General features: G+C 49.4%; 1 protein-coding gene across 2 annotated transcripts in view; it reads left to right on the plus strand.

The window, feature by feature from the left end:
* Positions 1–17,080, plus strand: part of ART1 (ADP-ribosyltransferase 1) — a 20,789-nt gene continuing 3,709 nt past the window's right edge. The window contains exons 1-4 of one of the 2 annotated variants that reach the window (XM_004050482.5): positions 1–52; positions 13,037–13,151; positions 13,457–14,237; positions 15,246–15,287. In XM_004050482.5, coding sequence (XP_004050530.1) covers positions 13,089–13,151; positions 13,457–14,237; positions 15,246–15,287 — 886 coding nt within the window. In that variant the 5' untranslated portion in view covers positions 1–52; positions 13,037–13,088. Of the gene's footprint in view, positions 53–13,035; positions 13,152–13,456; positions 14,238–15,245; positions 15,288–17,080 lie in introns of those variants that run through there. The other variant, XM_063710907.1, reaches the window with a different exon arrangement.

Below are 17,080 nucleotides of genomic sequence, written 5' to 3' on the forward strand. Positions count from 1 at the left end.
GGTGGCCATGGTGGAGATCAGCAGCAGCTTCCCCACCCAGGACAAGACCTAGGTAAGGAGTGCACCACTCTCCTCCTGGGTGCTGGGCAGGAAAAGTGGTTTTGAGGTGAAGTTTGGGAGATGAACGGTGGAATTTTAGGAGTCGTGAGAAAAAGTTTCCAGGAAACTTTGATGAAGTTTGGGATACCTAGGAAGGTTGGGGGCCATGGGAAGTTTGGGATTCCTGTGGGGAGATTTGGGGTCACATTCCCAGGAGGGTAAGTTCAGCAAGGGCCTGGATGAGAAACTGATGACAGAATTGCCCCGAACGGGATGAGAGGGAGGACAGAAGCGCAGCTCCCTTGGGCTAGAAAAGGAATTGCTCAGCATCCCCAGCTCCTTGGGCCCATGCCCACCCCATCCCTCCGGTTCCCACCACATCTCCCCTGACACTGGTCACCAAGGCCAGCCACCCACCTGCTCTGCAGTGGTCTACACTGTTAGCTGCGCTGAGAAAGTTCCTCAGACTCTCAGCAAACATGCTGGGGCATCCCCAGTCCCTGGCCTTGGCATACATGGTCCCTGCCCTCAAGGAACTCACTGGCCAGAAGAGGAGCCAGACACATATAAGGGCAGCACAGTGTGATAAGGACAGTGACAGAGGACAGCACAGGGTGATACCAGAGCCCAGAGGAGTCAGAGGGCTTCCTGGAGGAGGTGACCCTCGGGTTAAGCCTTGAAGAGTAGGTATCCAGGAGAAGGGTGTCCCAAGGAGAGGGGCGATGTGTGCAGAGCCACAGGGAGGGTAACCACGGAGCCGCACCTGCGACGTTGTTCTGCACTACAGAAGCCAAGCAGGAGTGGCAGGTGCAAGCCTGCAGAGGGCGCAGAGGGCCAGGATAAGGACGCTGGCCTCTGTCCTTAGGGTATGGAAGGATGTTTTGTTTGTTTTGTTTTGTTTTTTTCTAGATGTGTTTGTATCTCTTCCCTCATGATTTTCATCTCTGCATTTTTACTCTATATTTTGAGATATTTCTTCCAGTCAGTTTTGGCACAGAGGGCTTTTAAGCATGTAAGGAACATGACCAGAGTTGTGCTTTACAAACATTGCTCTCCCTGGGCAGGCAGGATATTGGGGCTGACTGTGGAGGCGGGGAGATCAGCGAGGAGGAAGGGACAAACCTGAGCCAGGGCAGGTGGTGTGGATGTTGAAGGGAAGGAGAATCCAGGATGGACCCCTATCTCACCCAGCGTTAGTTGGCAACTATGTGAATGTTTGACGAATGATTGACTGAATGGACACCCAGGGGACCATCATGGGTGACTGGGTGAATAATGGGGATGGTTTATCACATGAGACTTGCCATGGCAAATTAACAGGAGCCACCCTGAGCTAGATTAAGCCTAAAGAGGATTTTATCACAAGGATACTAGGGTATCTCATGGAACCCAAGGGCCAGATGCAAAGAGCCTCTAGAAAGCCAAGGAGGAGTGCGGCTCCACCTGACCTCTGACTTCATCAATCAAGCAGCTCACCCTCTGCCTTTCAGCCTTCTCTTTCCCTTGCTCTGGGGATCTCATCTCTTCCCTGATTTCAATCACCTGTGACTCTCAGATGTCTCCTTGATTGTCCACTCTGCTACCTCTTGGACATCTGCTTCAGGGAGTTCACATTTCCCAAAGTGAACTCACCATTTCCCCTCCAAACCCGATCATTCATTCAATACAGTTTTACTGAGCGCCTGCTTTGTACTGGGACTACAATAATGAGCAAGATGAGCTTTTCAAGTCTACTCTGGTATAACATTGTGCCTATAGTAACAATAAGGCATTGTGCACTTAAACATGTGTAAAGAGGGTACATCTCACATTAAATGTTCTTGCTACATGAAAACCAAAAACAAAACAAAACAAAATAAAAATAAAAACAGGCCAGGCACGGTGGCTTATGCCCGTAATCCCAGCACTTTAGGAGGCCAAGGCAGGCGGTGGATCACCTGAGGTCAGGAATTTGAGACCAGCCTGACCAACGTGGAGAAACCCCATTTCTACTAAAAATATAAAATTAGCCAGGCATGATGGCACATACCTGTAATCGCAACTACTGGGGAGGCTGAGGCGGAGAATTGCTTGAACCTGGGAGGCAGAGGTTGCAGTGAGTCGAGATTGCACCATTGCACTCCAGCCTGGAGATTTCACCACTGCACTCCAGCCTGGGCAACGAGCAAAACTCCATCTCAAAAAAAAAAAAAAAAAAAAAAACAAGGCTGGGTGTGGTGGCTCAGGCCTATAATCCCAGCACTTTGAAAGGCCTGGGCGGGTGGATCACCTGAGGTCAGGAGTTCCAGAACAGCTTGGTCAACATGGCAAAACCCCTTCTCAACTAAATACAAAAATTAGCTGGGCGTGCTTGTGGGCACCTGTAGTACCAGCTACTCGGGAAGTTGAGGTGGGAGAATCACTTGAACTCGGGAAGCAGAGGTTGAAGTGAGCCGAGATTGCGCCACTGCACTCCAGCCTGGGTGACAGAGTGAGACCCTGTCTCAAAATAAATAAATAATATATAAATAAAAATAAAAATAAAATGAAAACAAAGGGATACACAGAAACTTGGAAGTGATGAACATGTTTATTCCCTTGATTGTGGGAATGGTAACATGAGTGTATACTTATTTCCAAACTCACCAAATTGTATATATTAATTATGTGCAGTTTTTTGTATACCAATTATACTTCAATGAGGCTGAAAAAAAAAAAAGTAAAGTTGCACAGGGCTGTGTTGGAGCAGGACACTCTGCAGTCATGTAAGAATGGTGGAAGAAGATAGAGGGCAATAAAAGAAGATGGGCAATAAAAGAGGCGTCAGGCCTCTGAGCGGAAGCTAAGCCATCATATCCCCTGTGACCTGCACATACACATCCAGATGGCCGGTTCCTGCCTTAACTGATGACATTGTCTTGTGAAATTCCTTCTCCTGGCTCATCCTGGCTCAAAAGCTCCCCTACTGAGCACCTTGTGACCCCCACTCTGACTGCCAGAGAACAACCCCCCTTTGACTGTAATTTTCCTTTATCTACCCAAATCCTATAAAACGGCCCCACCCTTATCTCCCTTCGCTGACTCTCTTTTCGGACTCAGTCCACCTGCACCCAGGTGATTAAAAGCTTTATTGCTCACACAAAGCCTGTTTGGTGGTCTCTTCACACACACCCATGTGAAATTTGGTGCCGTGACTCAGATCGGGGGACCTCCCTTAGGAGATCAATCCCCTGTCCTCCTGCTCTTTGCTCTGTGAGAAAGATCCACCTACAACCTCAGGTCCTCAGACCGACCAGCGCAAGAAACATCTCACCAATTTCAAATCCAGTAAGCGGACTCTTTTTACTCACTTCTCCAACCTCCCTCACTATCCCTCAACCTCTTTCCCCTTTCAATCTTGGCGCCACACTTCAATCTCTCCCTTCTCTTAATTTCAATTCCTTTCATTTTCTGGTAGAGACAAAGGAGACACGTTTTATCTGTGGACCCAAAACTCCGGCGCCGGTCACGGACTGGGAAGGCAGCCTTCCCTTGGTGTTTAATCATTGCAGGGACGCCTCTCTGATTATTCACCCACGTTTCAGAGGTGTCAGATCATGCAGGGATGCCTGCCTTGGTCCTTCACCCTTAGCAGCAAGTCCTGCTTTTCTGGAGGAGGGGTAAGTACCCCAACCCCTTTTCTCTATGTCTCTACCCCTTCTCTGCTTTTCTGGGGGAGGGGCAAGAACTCCTCAACCCCTTCTCCTTCACCCTTAGTGGCAAGTCCTGCTTTTCTAGGAGGAAAGAACCCCCAATCCCTTATTTCCACACCCCAACCTCTTACCTCTGTGCCCCAATCCCTTATTTCTATGCCCTGACCTCTTACCTCTGTGCCCCATCCCTTATTTCCACGCCCCGACCTCTTATCTCTGCACCCCAATCCCTTATTTCCATGCCCTGACCTCTTATCTCTGTGCCCCAACCCCTTATTTCCATGCCCTGACCCCTTTCCCACTTTTCTGGAGGGTAAGAACCCCCGAACCCCTTCCCTCCGTTTCTCTACTCTCTCTTTTCTCTGGGCTTGCCTCCTTCACTAAGGGCAACCTTCCACCCTCCGTTCGTCCGTCTCCCTTAGCCCGTGCTCTCAAGAACTTAAAACCTCTTCAACTCACACCTGACCTAAAACCTAAATGCCTTATTTTCTTCTGCAAGGCTGCTTGACCCCAGTACGAACTCGACAGTTGTTCCAAATAGCCAGAAAACAGCACTTTCAATTTTTCCATCCTGCAAGATCTAAATAATTCTTGTCGTAAAATGGGCAAACGGTCCGAGGTGCCTGACGTCCAGGCATTCTTTTACACATCGGTCCCTCCCTCGTCTCTGCCCAATGCAACTTGTCCCAAATCTTCCTTCTTTCCCTCCCACCTGTCCCCTCAGTCCCAACCCCAAGCATCACTGAGTCTTTCTAATCTTCCTTTTCTACAGACCCATCTGACGTCTCCTCTCCTCCCCAGGCTGCTCCTCGCCAGGCCGAGCTAGGTCCCAATTCTTCCTCAGCCTCAGCTCCTCCACCCTGTAATCTTTTTATCACCTCCCCTCCTCACACCTGGTCCGGTTTACAGTTTCATTCCGCGAGTAGCCCTCCCCCACTTGCCCAGCAATTTCCTCTTAAAAAGGTGGCTGAAGCTAAAGGCATAGTCAAGGTTAATGCTCCTTTTTCTTTATCCGACCTCTCCCAAATCAGAGCGTTTAGGCTCTTTCATCAAATATGAAAAACCCAGCCCAGTTCATGGCTCATTCGGCAGCAACCCTGAGACGCTTTACAGCCCTAGACCCTAAAATGTCAAAAGGCCATCTTATTCTCAATATACATTTTATTACCCAGTCTGCTCCTGACATTAAATAAAACTCCAAAAATTAAATTCCGGCCCTTAAACCCCACAACAGGACTTAATTAACCTCACCTTCAAGGTATACAATAATAGAATAGAGGCAGCCAAGTAGCAATGTATTTCCGAGTTGCAACTACTTGCCTCCACTGTGAGACAAACCCCAGCCACATCTCCAGCACACAAGAACTTCCACACGCCTGAACTGCAGCTGCCAGGGGTTCCTCCAGAACCTCCTCCCCCAGGAGCTTGCTACAAGTGCCGGAAATCTGGCCACTGGGCCAAGGAATGCCCACAGCCCAGGATTCCTCATAAGCCATGTCCCATCTGTGCAGGACCCCACTGAAAATCGGACTGTTCAACTCACCTGGCAGCCACTCCCAGAGCCCCTGGAACTCTGGCCCAAGGCTCCCTGACTGACTCCTTCCCAGATCTTCTCGGCTTAGCAGCTGAAGACTGACACTCCCCGATTGCCTCGGAAGCCCCCTAGACCATCAGGGACTCCGAGCTTTGAGTAACTCTCACAGTGAAAAGTTAGTCCATCCCCTTCTTAATCAATATGGAGGCTACCCATTCCACATGACCTTCTTTTCAAGGGCTTGTTTCCCTTGCCTCCATAACTGTTGTGGTATTGACGGCCAGGCTTCTAAACCTCTTAAAACTCCCCAACTCTGGTGCTAACTTAGACAGTACTCTTTTAAGCACTCCTTTTTCATTATCCCCACCTGCCCAGTTCCCTTATTAGGCAGAGACACTTTAACTAAATTATCTGCTTCCCTGACTATTCCTGGGCTACAGCCACACCTCATTGCCACCTTTTCCCCCAGTTCAAAGCCTCCTTCACATCCTCCCCTTGTATCTCCCCACCTTAATCCACAAGTATAAGACACCTCTACTCCCTCCTTAGCGACCGATCATGCACCCCTTACCATCCCATTAATACTTAATCACTCTTACCCTGCTCAATGCCAATATCCCATCCCACAGCACTCTTTGAAAGGATTAAAGCCTGTTATCACTCGCCTGCTACAGCATGGCCTTTTAAAGCCTATAAACTCTCCTTACCATTCCCCCATTTTACCCGTCCTAAAACCAGACAAGGCTTACAGGTTAGTTCAGAATCTGCGCCTTATCAACCAAATTGTTTTGCCTATCCACTCCGTGGTGCCAAACCCATATACTCTCCTATCCTCAATACCTCCCTCTACAACCCATTATTCTGTTCTGGATCTCAACCATGCTTTCTTTACTATTCCTTTGCACCCTTCATCCCAGCCTCTCTTCGCTTTCACTTAGACTAACCCTGACACCCATTAGGCTCAGCAAATTACCTGGGCTGTACTGCCGCAAGGCTTCACAGACAGCCCCCATTACTTCAGTCAAGCCCAAATTTCATCCTCATCTGTTACCTATCTCGGCATAATTCTCATAAAAACACACGTGCTCTCCCTGCTGATCGTGTCTGATTAATCTCCCAAACCTCAATCCCTTCTACAAAACAACAACTCCTTTCCTTCCTAGGCATGGTTAGTGCGGTCAGAATTCTTACACAAGAGCCAGGACTGCACCCTGTAGCCTTTCTGTCCAAACAACTTGACCTTACATTTTAGCCTAGCCCTCATGTCTGCGTGCAGCGGCTGCCGCTGCTTTAATAATTTTAGAGGCCCTAAAAATCACAAACTATGCTTAGCTCACTCTTCACATTTCTCATAACTTCCAAAATCTATTTTCTTCCTCATACCTGATGCATATACTTTCTGATCTCTGGCTCCTTCAGCTGTACTCACTCTATGTTAAGTCCCACAATTACCATTGTTCCTGGCCCGGACTTCAATCCGGCCTCCCACATTATTCCTGATACCACACCTGACCCTCATGACTGTATGTCTCTGATCCACCTGACATTCACCCCATTTCCCCATATTTCCTTCTTTCCTGTTCCTCACCCTGATCATGCTTGATTTATTGATGGCAGTTCCACCAGGCCTAATCGCCACACACCAGCAAAGGCAGGCTATGCTATAGTACAAGACACTAGCCTGCCTCTTAGAACCTCTCATTTCCTTTCCATCGTGGAAATCTATCCTCAAGGAAATAACTTCTCGGTGTTTCATCTGCTATTCTGCTACTCCTCAGGGATCATTCAGGCCCCCTTCTCTTCCCTACACATCAAGCTCGAGGATTTGCCCCCACCCAGGACTGGCAAATTAGCTTTACTCAACATGCCCCGAGTCAGATAACTAAAATACCTCTTAGTCTATGTAGACACTTTCACCGGATAGGTAGAGGCCTTTCCTACAAGGTCTGAGAAGGCCACCGCAGTCATTTCTTCCCTTCTGTCAGACATAATTCCTAGGTTTAGCCTTCCCACCTCTATACAGTCTGAAAACAGACCAGCCTTTATTAGTCAAATCAGCCAAACAGTTTTTCAGGCTCTTAGTATTCAGTGAAACCTTTATATCCCTTACGGTCCTCCGTCTTCAGGAAAAGTAGAACAGACTAAAGGTCTTTTAAAAACACACCTCACCAAGCTCAGCCACCAACTTAAAAAGGACTGGACAATACTTTTACCACTTTTCCTTCTCAGAAGTCAGACCTGTCCTCAGAATGCTACAGGGTACAGCCCATTTGAGCTCCTGTATAGACGCTCCTTTTTATTAGACCCCAGTCTCATTCCAGACACCAGACCAACTTAGACTGTGCCCCAAAAAAACTTGTCATCCCTGCTATCTTCTGTCTAGTCATACTCCTATTCACCATTCTCAACTACTCATACATGCCCTGCTCTTGTTTACACTGCCGGTTTACACTGTTTCTCCAAGCCATCACAGCTGATATCTCCTGGTGCTATCCCCAAACTGCCACTCTAAACTCTTGAAGTAAATAAATAATCTTTGCTGGCAGGACTATGCTGAATCTCCTTAGGCACTCTCTAATCAGATGTCCTAGGTCCTCCCAATTCTTAGACATTTAATACCTGTATTTCTCCTTCTCTTATTCCATTTAGTTTTTCAATCCATACAAAACCATATCCAGGCCATCACCAATAATTCTACACGACAAATGTTTCTTCTAACAACCCCACAATATCACCCCTTACTACAAAATCTTCCTTCAGCTTAATCTCTCCCACTCTAGGTTCCCACGCCGCCCCTAATCCCGCTCGAAGCAGCCCTGAGAAACGTTGCCCATTATCTTTCCATACCACCCCCCAAAAACTTTCACCATCCCAACACTTTACCACTATTTCATTTTATTTTTCTTATTAATATAAGAAGACAGGAATGTCAGGCCTCTGAGCCCAAGCTAAGCCATCATATCCCCTGTGACCTGCACGTACACATCCAGATGGCCGGTTCCTGCCTTAACTGATGACATTGTCTTGTGAAATTCCTTCTCCTGGCTCATCCTGGCTCAAAAGCTCCCCTACTGAGCACCTTGTGACCCCCACTCTGACTGCCAGAGAACAACCCCCCTTTGACTGTAATTTTCCTTTATCTACCCAAATCCTATAAAACGGCCCCACCCTTATCTCCCTTCGCTGACTCTCTTTTCGGACTCAGTCCACCTGCACTCAGGTGATTAAAAGCTTTATTGCTCACACAAAGCCTGTTTGGTGGTCTCTTCACACGGACGCGCATGAAAAGAGGAGCTTCATTTTTTTTTTTAAATCTACTCCGCTTCTCCTCTATGTTTCTAGTTTAAAGAATGGAAACCTGGGTGTCATCCTTGATTTTTCCCTCTCTCACGTCCCCTATAGCCCATCAGACATCAAGTCTTGTAAATTCCACCTCCTAACTCTGTCTATTCTCACTGCCATTCTCTTAGTCAGGTCCACTGATTCCATGTCCTCAGTCTGCCTTCAAGCCTCTCCTCCCCTCAAGCCTCTGATCTATCTTGTTTACTGTAGAGCAGATGCAGACAGAAACAGAGCTGTGGAGACACAATGAGAGATACAGCTGGCCCAGTGGGCTTTTGCTGCATAACCATTTTGCCGTGTGCCACAAAATCTCAGTGGCAAACAAACATTTACTCCCAGGCTCATGGTCTTTGGGTTGACGGCAAGTGGCTTATCTAAACTGGACTTGGTTGGGCATCTCTGCTCAGGCCGCCGGTCTGGCTCAGCTGGGGTCTTCCTTGCTCTGGGCTGGGCTCAGGTCTGTCCCTCACGTGTTCATTCTGGGGGTCCAGACTAAAGAAGAATCTTCCAAAGAAAAGACTCTCAGTTTCCTTCCCCCAAAAGCAGACCCACAGACAAGTACATGGGTGCAGTGAGCTTCTTTGTAAAGTGATCCCAAGAAATACAAGTCAGGGAGTGGCAAAGTCAGACGGAGAAGAGAAAAGCAGCCAATTAAAAGCCTGTTACCACTGTGATCAACTAGTCCCACTGGGGACCCTCTATGGGACAGGAAGTCTGACTTCCAGCCCTCATTGGTTGAAGGCTGTCCTTGGGAATGTTAAATCCCTTACACTTTTGGCCTGCCCTGTGCTCACAAAAAACAGGCTCCCAGGGTGATGGAGAATGCTTCAGACACAGAAAAATGTGAGCCCTAAAAGTGGGAGGCTGACAGCCTGCATGAGAACTATCCACTGCACCTGCATGTGGACTCGAAGACAGTCTCCGGGAATATGGGCTGAGGAATCCACAGTGTCAGGTACACTCTCTTTTACCCTGCATCCATAGATCAACTCGCAGGAAGGCCTCTGATTGGCCTTCTTGGGTCATGTGCCCATCCATGAGCCAGTCACTATGGTCAAAGCCTTAGGGCACCAGTCCTGGGGCATGTGTTCCTCTCATGGGGTGCATAGAATGAGAAAAGCCCCACCTGAGCCCATGACTGGATTCTCCACAGGAAAGTGAGGAACTAGTAACAGCAGCTCTAGCCTCCTTGGTGGACTTCAAGAGACCACAGATAAGAGCTCAAGTCTTTTTTTTTTTTTTTTTTTTGAGACAGAGTTTCACTCTTGTCGCCCAGGCTAGAGAGCAATGGTGCGATCTCGGGTCACTGCAACCTCCACCTCCCAGGTTCAAGAGATTCTTCTGCCTCAGCTTCCCGAGTAGTTGGGATTACAAGCGCACAACACCACGCCCAGCTAATTTTTTGTATTTTTAGTAGAGATGGGGTTTCACCATGTTGGACAGTCTGGTTTCAAACTCCTGACCTCAGGTGATCCACCCGCCTTGGCCTCCCAGAGTGCTGGAATTACAAGCGTGAGCCACCGCGCCCGGCCCAGGGAAGTGGGTTTTCATAGCTCACTGCAGACTCAACCTCCTGGTCTCAAGCAATCCTCCTACCTTCAGCCTGCCGAGTTGTTGGGACTACAGATATGCACCACCACACCTGTAGCCTGGCTTATTTATTTATTTATTTATTTTATTTTTTTTTAATTTTTGAGACGGAGTCTCGCTCTGTCGCCCAGGCTCGAGTGCAATGGTGCAATCTCGGCTCACTGCAACCTCTGCTTCCTGGGTTCAAGCGATTCTCCTGCCTCAGCCTCCCGAGCAGCTGGGATTATAGATACCTGCCATCATGCCCAGCTAATTTTTGTATTTTTGTGGAGATGGGGTTTCACCACATTGGCCAGGCTGGTCTTGAACTTCTGACTTCAGGTGATCCACCCACCTCAGCCTCCCAGAGTTGTCCGGATGTATTTTTTTATTTTTAGTAGCAACGGTGTCTCACAATGTTGCCCAGGCTGGTTTCAAACTCCTGGACTCAAGTAATCCTCCCGCCTCAGTCTCCCAAAGTGCTGGGATTACAGGCTGGAGCCACCATGGCTGGCTGTTGTTCATAATTTTATCCTTAATGCCTGACATGCTACAGATGCTACACAACAATAACAAAAAAAATTGTTGAATAAATGAGTAAGCAGCTTTTGACGGGGAGAAGATAATGAGCTCCATTTTGGACATGTGGAACTTGGTAAAAACTACTGCTAACCGCATTGTCCAGAGAAGCTCATACTTCACATTTAAATGGTGTATTGGCAATTATAGGATCTTAGATTTGAAGATTAATGAAATTATAGACACATAGAATCCCAGTGTCTTAGAGTCACTGAACTATCCAAACTTAGGTCTCCCCAGAGCCAGAGGAGATGATAAAGCAGCGACGCTTAACCTAAGTGAGATTGGGGGCAGAGGCATAACCACCTTGATATTTATGTAACATTTGTGTGAAGGCGCATATATTCATTTTCTGAAGGGAGGTTTCAGCTTTTATCAGATTCCAAAACATAAAGACCCATTGACTATATTACCATTTGTGTACAGAAAGAAAACAGAGGCTGGGAGCTGTGGCTCATGCCTGTAATCCCAGCATTTTGGGAGGCCAAGGTGGGTAGAATGCTTGAGCCCAGGAATTTGAGATCAGCCTGGGCAACATGGCAAAACCCCACCTCTACAAAAAATATAAAAATAAGCCAGGCATCGTGATGTGTGCCTGTACTCCCAGCTACTCGGGAGGCTGAGGCAGGAGGATCGATTGAGCTAAGGAGGTCAAGGCTGCAGTGAGCTATGATTGTGCCACTGCACTCCAGCCTGGGCAACACAGCAAGACCCTGCCTCAAACAAACAAAGTAGATACCATTTTTCCTGCCAGTTAAATGGAAATTAAAAAGAGATCAATCATATTCAGCACTGGCAAAGATGTGGAATAAAGGGCACTCTCATCCATTGTTGGTGGGGTGGCAGTTACTGTCAAAATAAAAAAAATTCATATTCTTTAAATCTCATTTTACTTCTCAAAATCTTTCCTATAAAAACATGCACACACATAGACAAGGATTTATATACTTAAATATTCACTGTAGTATTATGTATAATATTTTAAAATTAGGAAAGAAACCTAAGTGTTCATAAGTATGAAATGGTTAATTATGGTTTATACCATGAGATAAACCAAGCTGCCATTATGTGAGCAGGGAGATATTTATGTACTGACATGGAAGGAAGTTAATATTTTTTTTCTGAGGAAAAAAGGTAATAAAATGTGTATGTGTAAGCATGTTTCCTTTTAGTTCTTAAAAAAATGACAATAAGGCCGGCATGGTGGCTCACACCTGTAATCCCAACATTTTGGGAGGCTGAGGCGGGCGGATCACCTGAGGTCAGGAGTTCGAGACCATCCTGGCCAGCATGGTGAAACCCCGTCTTTACTAAAAATACAAAAATTAGCTGGGTGTGGAGGCGGGCACCTCTAGTCCCAGCTACTCCGGAGGCTGAGGCAAAAGAATCACTTGAACTCAGGAGGTGGAGGATGCAGTGCGCCGAGATCATGCCACTGCACTCCAGCCTGGGCAACAGAGTGAGACTTGGTCTCAGAAAAAAAAAAAAAAGAGAGAAAGAAAAAAAAGGAAACTGCCTGCTCCAATCCAGACCCAATGCCTGGACACCCTCTTCCTGGAACCACTTCGGGCACTCCGCCTGTCCCCCAACAGAGAGGGTGTGGAAGGCTTGTGGTTCCTGCTGCTTCTCTTAGGGAAACTGGTATCCTCTGTCCTCTCCTGCTCTTCTGATCCCCTCTTCCCCCAGCACCCGAGGTTTATATCTGTCCCTCCCTGGAAGCACCGAAGGCTCATTCCACAAGAGGACTGCAGGGAGTGGGGGCAACTGGTGGACCAAGCCCTGCTCTAAGTCTGTCCCTGGAGATCCTGCTAAGGCCCCACCAGCTGAACACTCCTGGATCTGCCCCTGTCCCAAAACCCACAATCCCTGTGAGGTGAAGCCCAGGTCTCTCACTGTGGCTGTCAAGTCCTTTCATGACTGGCCCATCTTCCCAACGTTCCTACCCCGCAAGCTCTGCCAGCCTAGATGACATGTCTTTCTCTCTTTACATCCTCAGTTCCCACCTCCAATACCTTTGCTTTTTCCATTCCTGCTGCACAAAAGTCCTTTCCCACCCCAAACACCAGTCTTTTCTCTCCCAGTCTCCACTTGCTGACATCTTAGTCTCCTGTTCATCCTACAAGACCCTGTTCACGTCACTCCTCCAGGAAGTCACTCATGTTCCTTTCAGCAAGAAGGGTCCTCTCTCTTCTGAGCCTCCATGTCTGTCTTATGACTCTCAGTGCCAAGCACTAGGAATGGCACAGACTAAGTGTCGATTCATGTTTATTAAACTATACAGATTAACACTGCAATTTTCCAGATGAGGAAACTGAGACCCAAAAAGAGACAGCAACTGGCCCAGGGTCACCAGCATGCAGATGCCTGCTATGATGTCTCTGCTTCTTGTGTCTGTGGGCCTCATGGAAGCACTTCAGGTATGGGCATCCCCCACTGTTCCCACCCCAGCAGGGAACTGAGCCATCGGCTTCTTCTGAACCCTGGAGGGAGAAAGAGAGAGAGGAAAGAATGCCTGACGCTTCCCCTGGGGATCACTCAGCCCAAGGGGACAGCTCCAGATGCTAGTCTTGGGGAAATTACAGCCAGAGGTTCCCAATCCCCTTCCCCACCAGGTGTGTTTGGGGCCCTTCCTGCCTTTCTCAGTGGAGGCGAGAGCTGGATGGCAGGGGACTCATTCTCCCGGGGCCTATCCTCTCAGTCCCTGCTACTCCTGTGCCCTCAGGCCCAGAGCCACCCCATCACACGACGAGACCTCTTCTCTCAAGAGATTCAGCTGGACATGGCCCTAGCCTCCTTTGACGACCAGTACGCTGGCTGTGCTGCTGCCATGACAGCTGCTCTCCCGGATCTCAACCACACGGAGTTCCAGGCCAACCAGGTGTATGCGGACAGCTGGACACTGGCAAGCAGCCAATGGCAGGAGCGCCAGGCCAGGTGGCCGGAGTGGAGTCTCAGCCCCACTCGTCCATCCCCACCACCCCTGGGCTTCCGCGATGAGCATGGGGTGGCCCTCCTGGCCTACACGGCCAACAGCCCCCTGCACAAGGAGTTCAATGCAGCCGTGCGTGAGGCAGGCCGCTCCCGGGCCCACTACCTCCACCGCTTCTCCTTCAAGACACTCCATTTCCTGCTGACTGAGGCCCTGCAGCTCCTGGGCAGCGGCCAGCGGCCACCCCGGTGCCACCAGGTGTTCCGAGGTGTGCACGGCCTGCGCTTCCGGCCAGCAGGGCCCCGGGCCACCGTGAGGCTGGGGGGCTTTGCTTCTGCCTCCCTGAAGAATGTTGCAGCCCAGCAGTTCGGTGAGGACACCTTCTTTGGCATCTGGACCTGCCTTGGGGCCCCTATCAAGGGCTACTCCTTCTTCCCTGGAGAGGAAGAGGTGCTGATCCCCCCCTTTGAGACCTTCCAAGTGATCAATGCCAGCAGACCGGCCCAGGGCCCCGCCCGCATCTACCTCCGAGCCCTGGGCAAGCACAGCACCTACAACTGCGAGTACATCAAAGGTAGGAGGGCAAGCGCTGGTCAGCACCTGTACGGAAGGTGGGCCTTCCACATCCACCAGGGACTTTGGCAAACCCAAGCCCCTATCTCCTGTGTCCCAGGGATACACAAATACAAGCCATATCCACCAGCTCCCAACCCCTTCCATCTAAGGGGAGACATAACCTTCTGAGGGGTGCACTTACTGCCCCTGAAGGGATCTAAGCCATAGTTCGCCACTTGCCTGCTGGGAGGCTGAAGAGGTTTCCTGGCCAACGCAGCGGTCTCTGGCCATTTGAGTGGGCAAGCAGACCCGGTCGGGCTTCTCTCCTGGTCAGAGGCTGGAAGGGAATTATTTTCCAGCCAGATTATTGACACCTAGATAGCTGTTGCCAGAAATGAGTAGGAGTCCCACCCTCAGTTTCTGAGAAAAGTGCATTTATGAGATGGAAGAGGAATTATGTGCTGAAGGGTGTGCTGGCTGGGGTGGTGGGGGCAAGGAGACAGCAGTTGGGTGCTGTGCCCCTAAGGTCCAGCTCAGGCTGTGGTCAGGAAGTGGTGGATGCTCCTCCTGTTCATGTCCCCAGCACAGGCCGGAAGAAGAACCATGACGATGGGCTCAGGTTCTTAATTTCTGAAGGGCTATGGGCTTTACTTCCTATCTTGGACAACATCAGGACCATGCATGAGTTGACAGAAGGTAAGGAGGGCATGCAAAGAAAACAAACCAGGCTGGGGCGAGGCATGGAAGAGGGAGAGGTGAGTGTGGCAGGGAGGCAAAGTTATAGGCCCAGGGAGCAGGAGTGCCCCAGAGTAGATCCTGGCTTTGATGGCCCACTCCCTTCTGGCCCTGCTGCTCATGGGTCGAGGCAAACCTAGTCAAGGGAGGTTCCACCATGAAAGAGCAGAATTAGGGGGAAATGCACCAACTTCTCCTAGAACAAGTCAGGGATGGACCACCAGGGCTCTGAGGTCCCTTTCCATCCTGACAGCTCCTAAGCCTTTCATTCTTTACTGTTTCTTTTCTATAGACAAGAAGTGCAAGTCTGGGCCTTGCCATCTGGATAATTCAGGTAAGGGCTGCAGGCACCTGTGGGACTCAGTTCAGGGATGTGCAGGCTGCTCTGGGGTTGGCCCCATCACCTCGATCTTTTTTTTTTTTTTTTTTTTTTGAGAGACAGAGTTTCACTCTTGTTGCCCAGGCTGGAGTGCAATGGCACAATCTCGGCTCACTGCAACCTCCACTTCCCGGGTTCAAGCCATTCTCCTGCCTCAGCCTCTTGATTACAGCTGGGATTACAGGCGCATGCCACCAAGCCCGGCTAATTTTTTGTATTTTTAGTAGAGATGGGGTTTCACCATGTTGGCCAGGCTGGTCTTGAACTCCTGACCTCAGGTGATCCATCCACCTTGGCCTCCCAAAGTGCTGGGATTACAGGCGTCAGCCACCATGCCCAGCCCACCTGAATCTTTTATAAGGAAACAGCTTCATTAATAATAATAATAAAAAAAGTGCACTAGCTGAAGTGGCACCTTGGGGGTTGCCAGCCTTAGCCAGGAGATGAGTGTGTGGGAGAGCAGATGGTTGGGGGAGCAGGGACACTTGCTCTCCAGCCTGGATCTGCCTATCCCTTGCAGGAAAAGGCCACTGATCAGGCCCCTGAGAGATTCAGGCTGCACTGAGGTGAGGGACGGAAGGGCTGCTCCCCACAAAGTCCTCCTTTGGTCCTTCTCTGCCTCCCAGTGCAGAACCCACTATCTCTGTTACTGCCCTCAGGGCTCCCTCAAACCCACCTTTGAAGGCCATGAGGCCAGGCTTTTGGTGCTGGAGGCCTGGGCTCTAGTCCAGGCTCTGCTCTAACTTTCTCTACGACCAACCCATTCTTTCTCTGTGCCTCAGTTTCTCTGTGTGTATAATAAGCAAATGGGACCAGATGATCCCCAGCTATGACTCTTCTCTTCCCTCGGACACTTGGTGTGCCAAGGCCTACCCAGGCCACCATGTTTCTAGGTGGGAATGGGCCATTTCCAGGGAAGAAACAGCAGCTCCTCCCCAAGCCTTCAGAACTCCTTTGTCCTTCAGAACTCTGTGAGTGGGCAGGAAGGACCCCCCAGCTTCCTCTGATCCACTCCAGGCACATCATGCCATTCATCCTCACCACACCCCAGTGGTACTGTCATCACCTCTGTTCTGCGGATGAAAGTACCAAAGCACAAAGGGGCAAAGAGAGGCCGGGTGTGGTGGCTCACGCCTGTAATCCCAGCACTTTGGGAGGCCAAGATGGGCAGATCACCTGAGGTCAGGAGTTCGAGACCAGCCTGACCAACATGGAGAAACCCCGTCTCTACTAAAAATACAAAATTAGCCGGGCGTGGTGGCACATGCCTGTAATCCCAGCTACTCGGGAGACTAAGGCAGGAGAATCTCTTGAACCTGGGAGGCGGAGGTTGCTGTGAGCCATGATTGTGCCATTGCACTCCAGCCTGGGCAACAAGAGCGAAACTCTGTCTCAAAACAAAACAAAACAAAAACAAAAAAAATCAAAGGTGCAGAGGAGAAGCAACTGGCCCTGTGCCACCCAGCTACTAAGAAGTGGAGTCCAGAGAGCCTGGCTCAAGAGCCAAACTCTGAACCACCACACCAGGATAGTTCCCACCCCTCCCCAGACATCATCTCATCTCATCATCTCATCTCATCTCATCTCATCTCATCTCATCTCATCTCATCTCATCTCATCTCATCTCATCTCAATCATCTCATCTCATCTTTACTGCACAGTAATCTATGGGAAGGAGGCAGAACAGGAGGCATTACCCCCCTTATATGGTCAAGTGAGACCCAGAGACAAATTATTTGCTCAAGGTG

The sequence above is a fragment of the Gorilla gorilla genome, chromosome 9 (assembly GCF_029281585.2).
Source record: "Gorilla gorilla gorilla isolate KB3781 chromosome 9, NHGRI_mGorGor1-v2.1_pri, whole genome shotgun sequence".
NCBI classification, from domain to species: domain Eukaryota; kingdom Metazoa; phylum Chordata; class Mammalia; order Primates; family Hominidae; genus Gorilla; species Gorilla gorilla.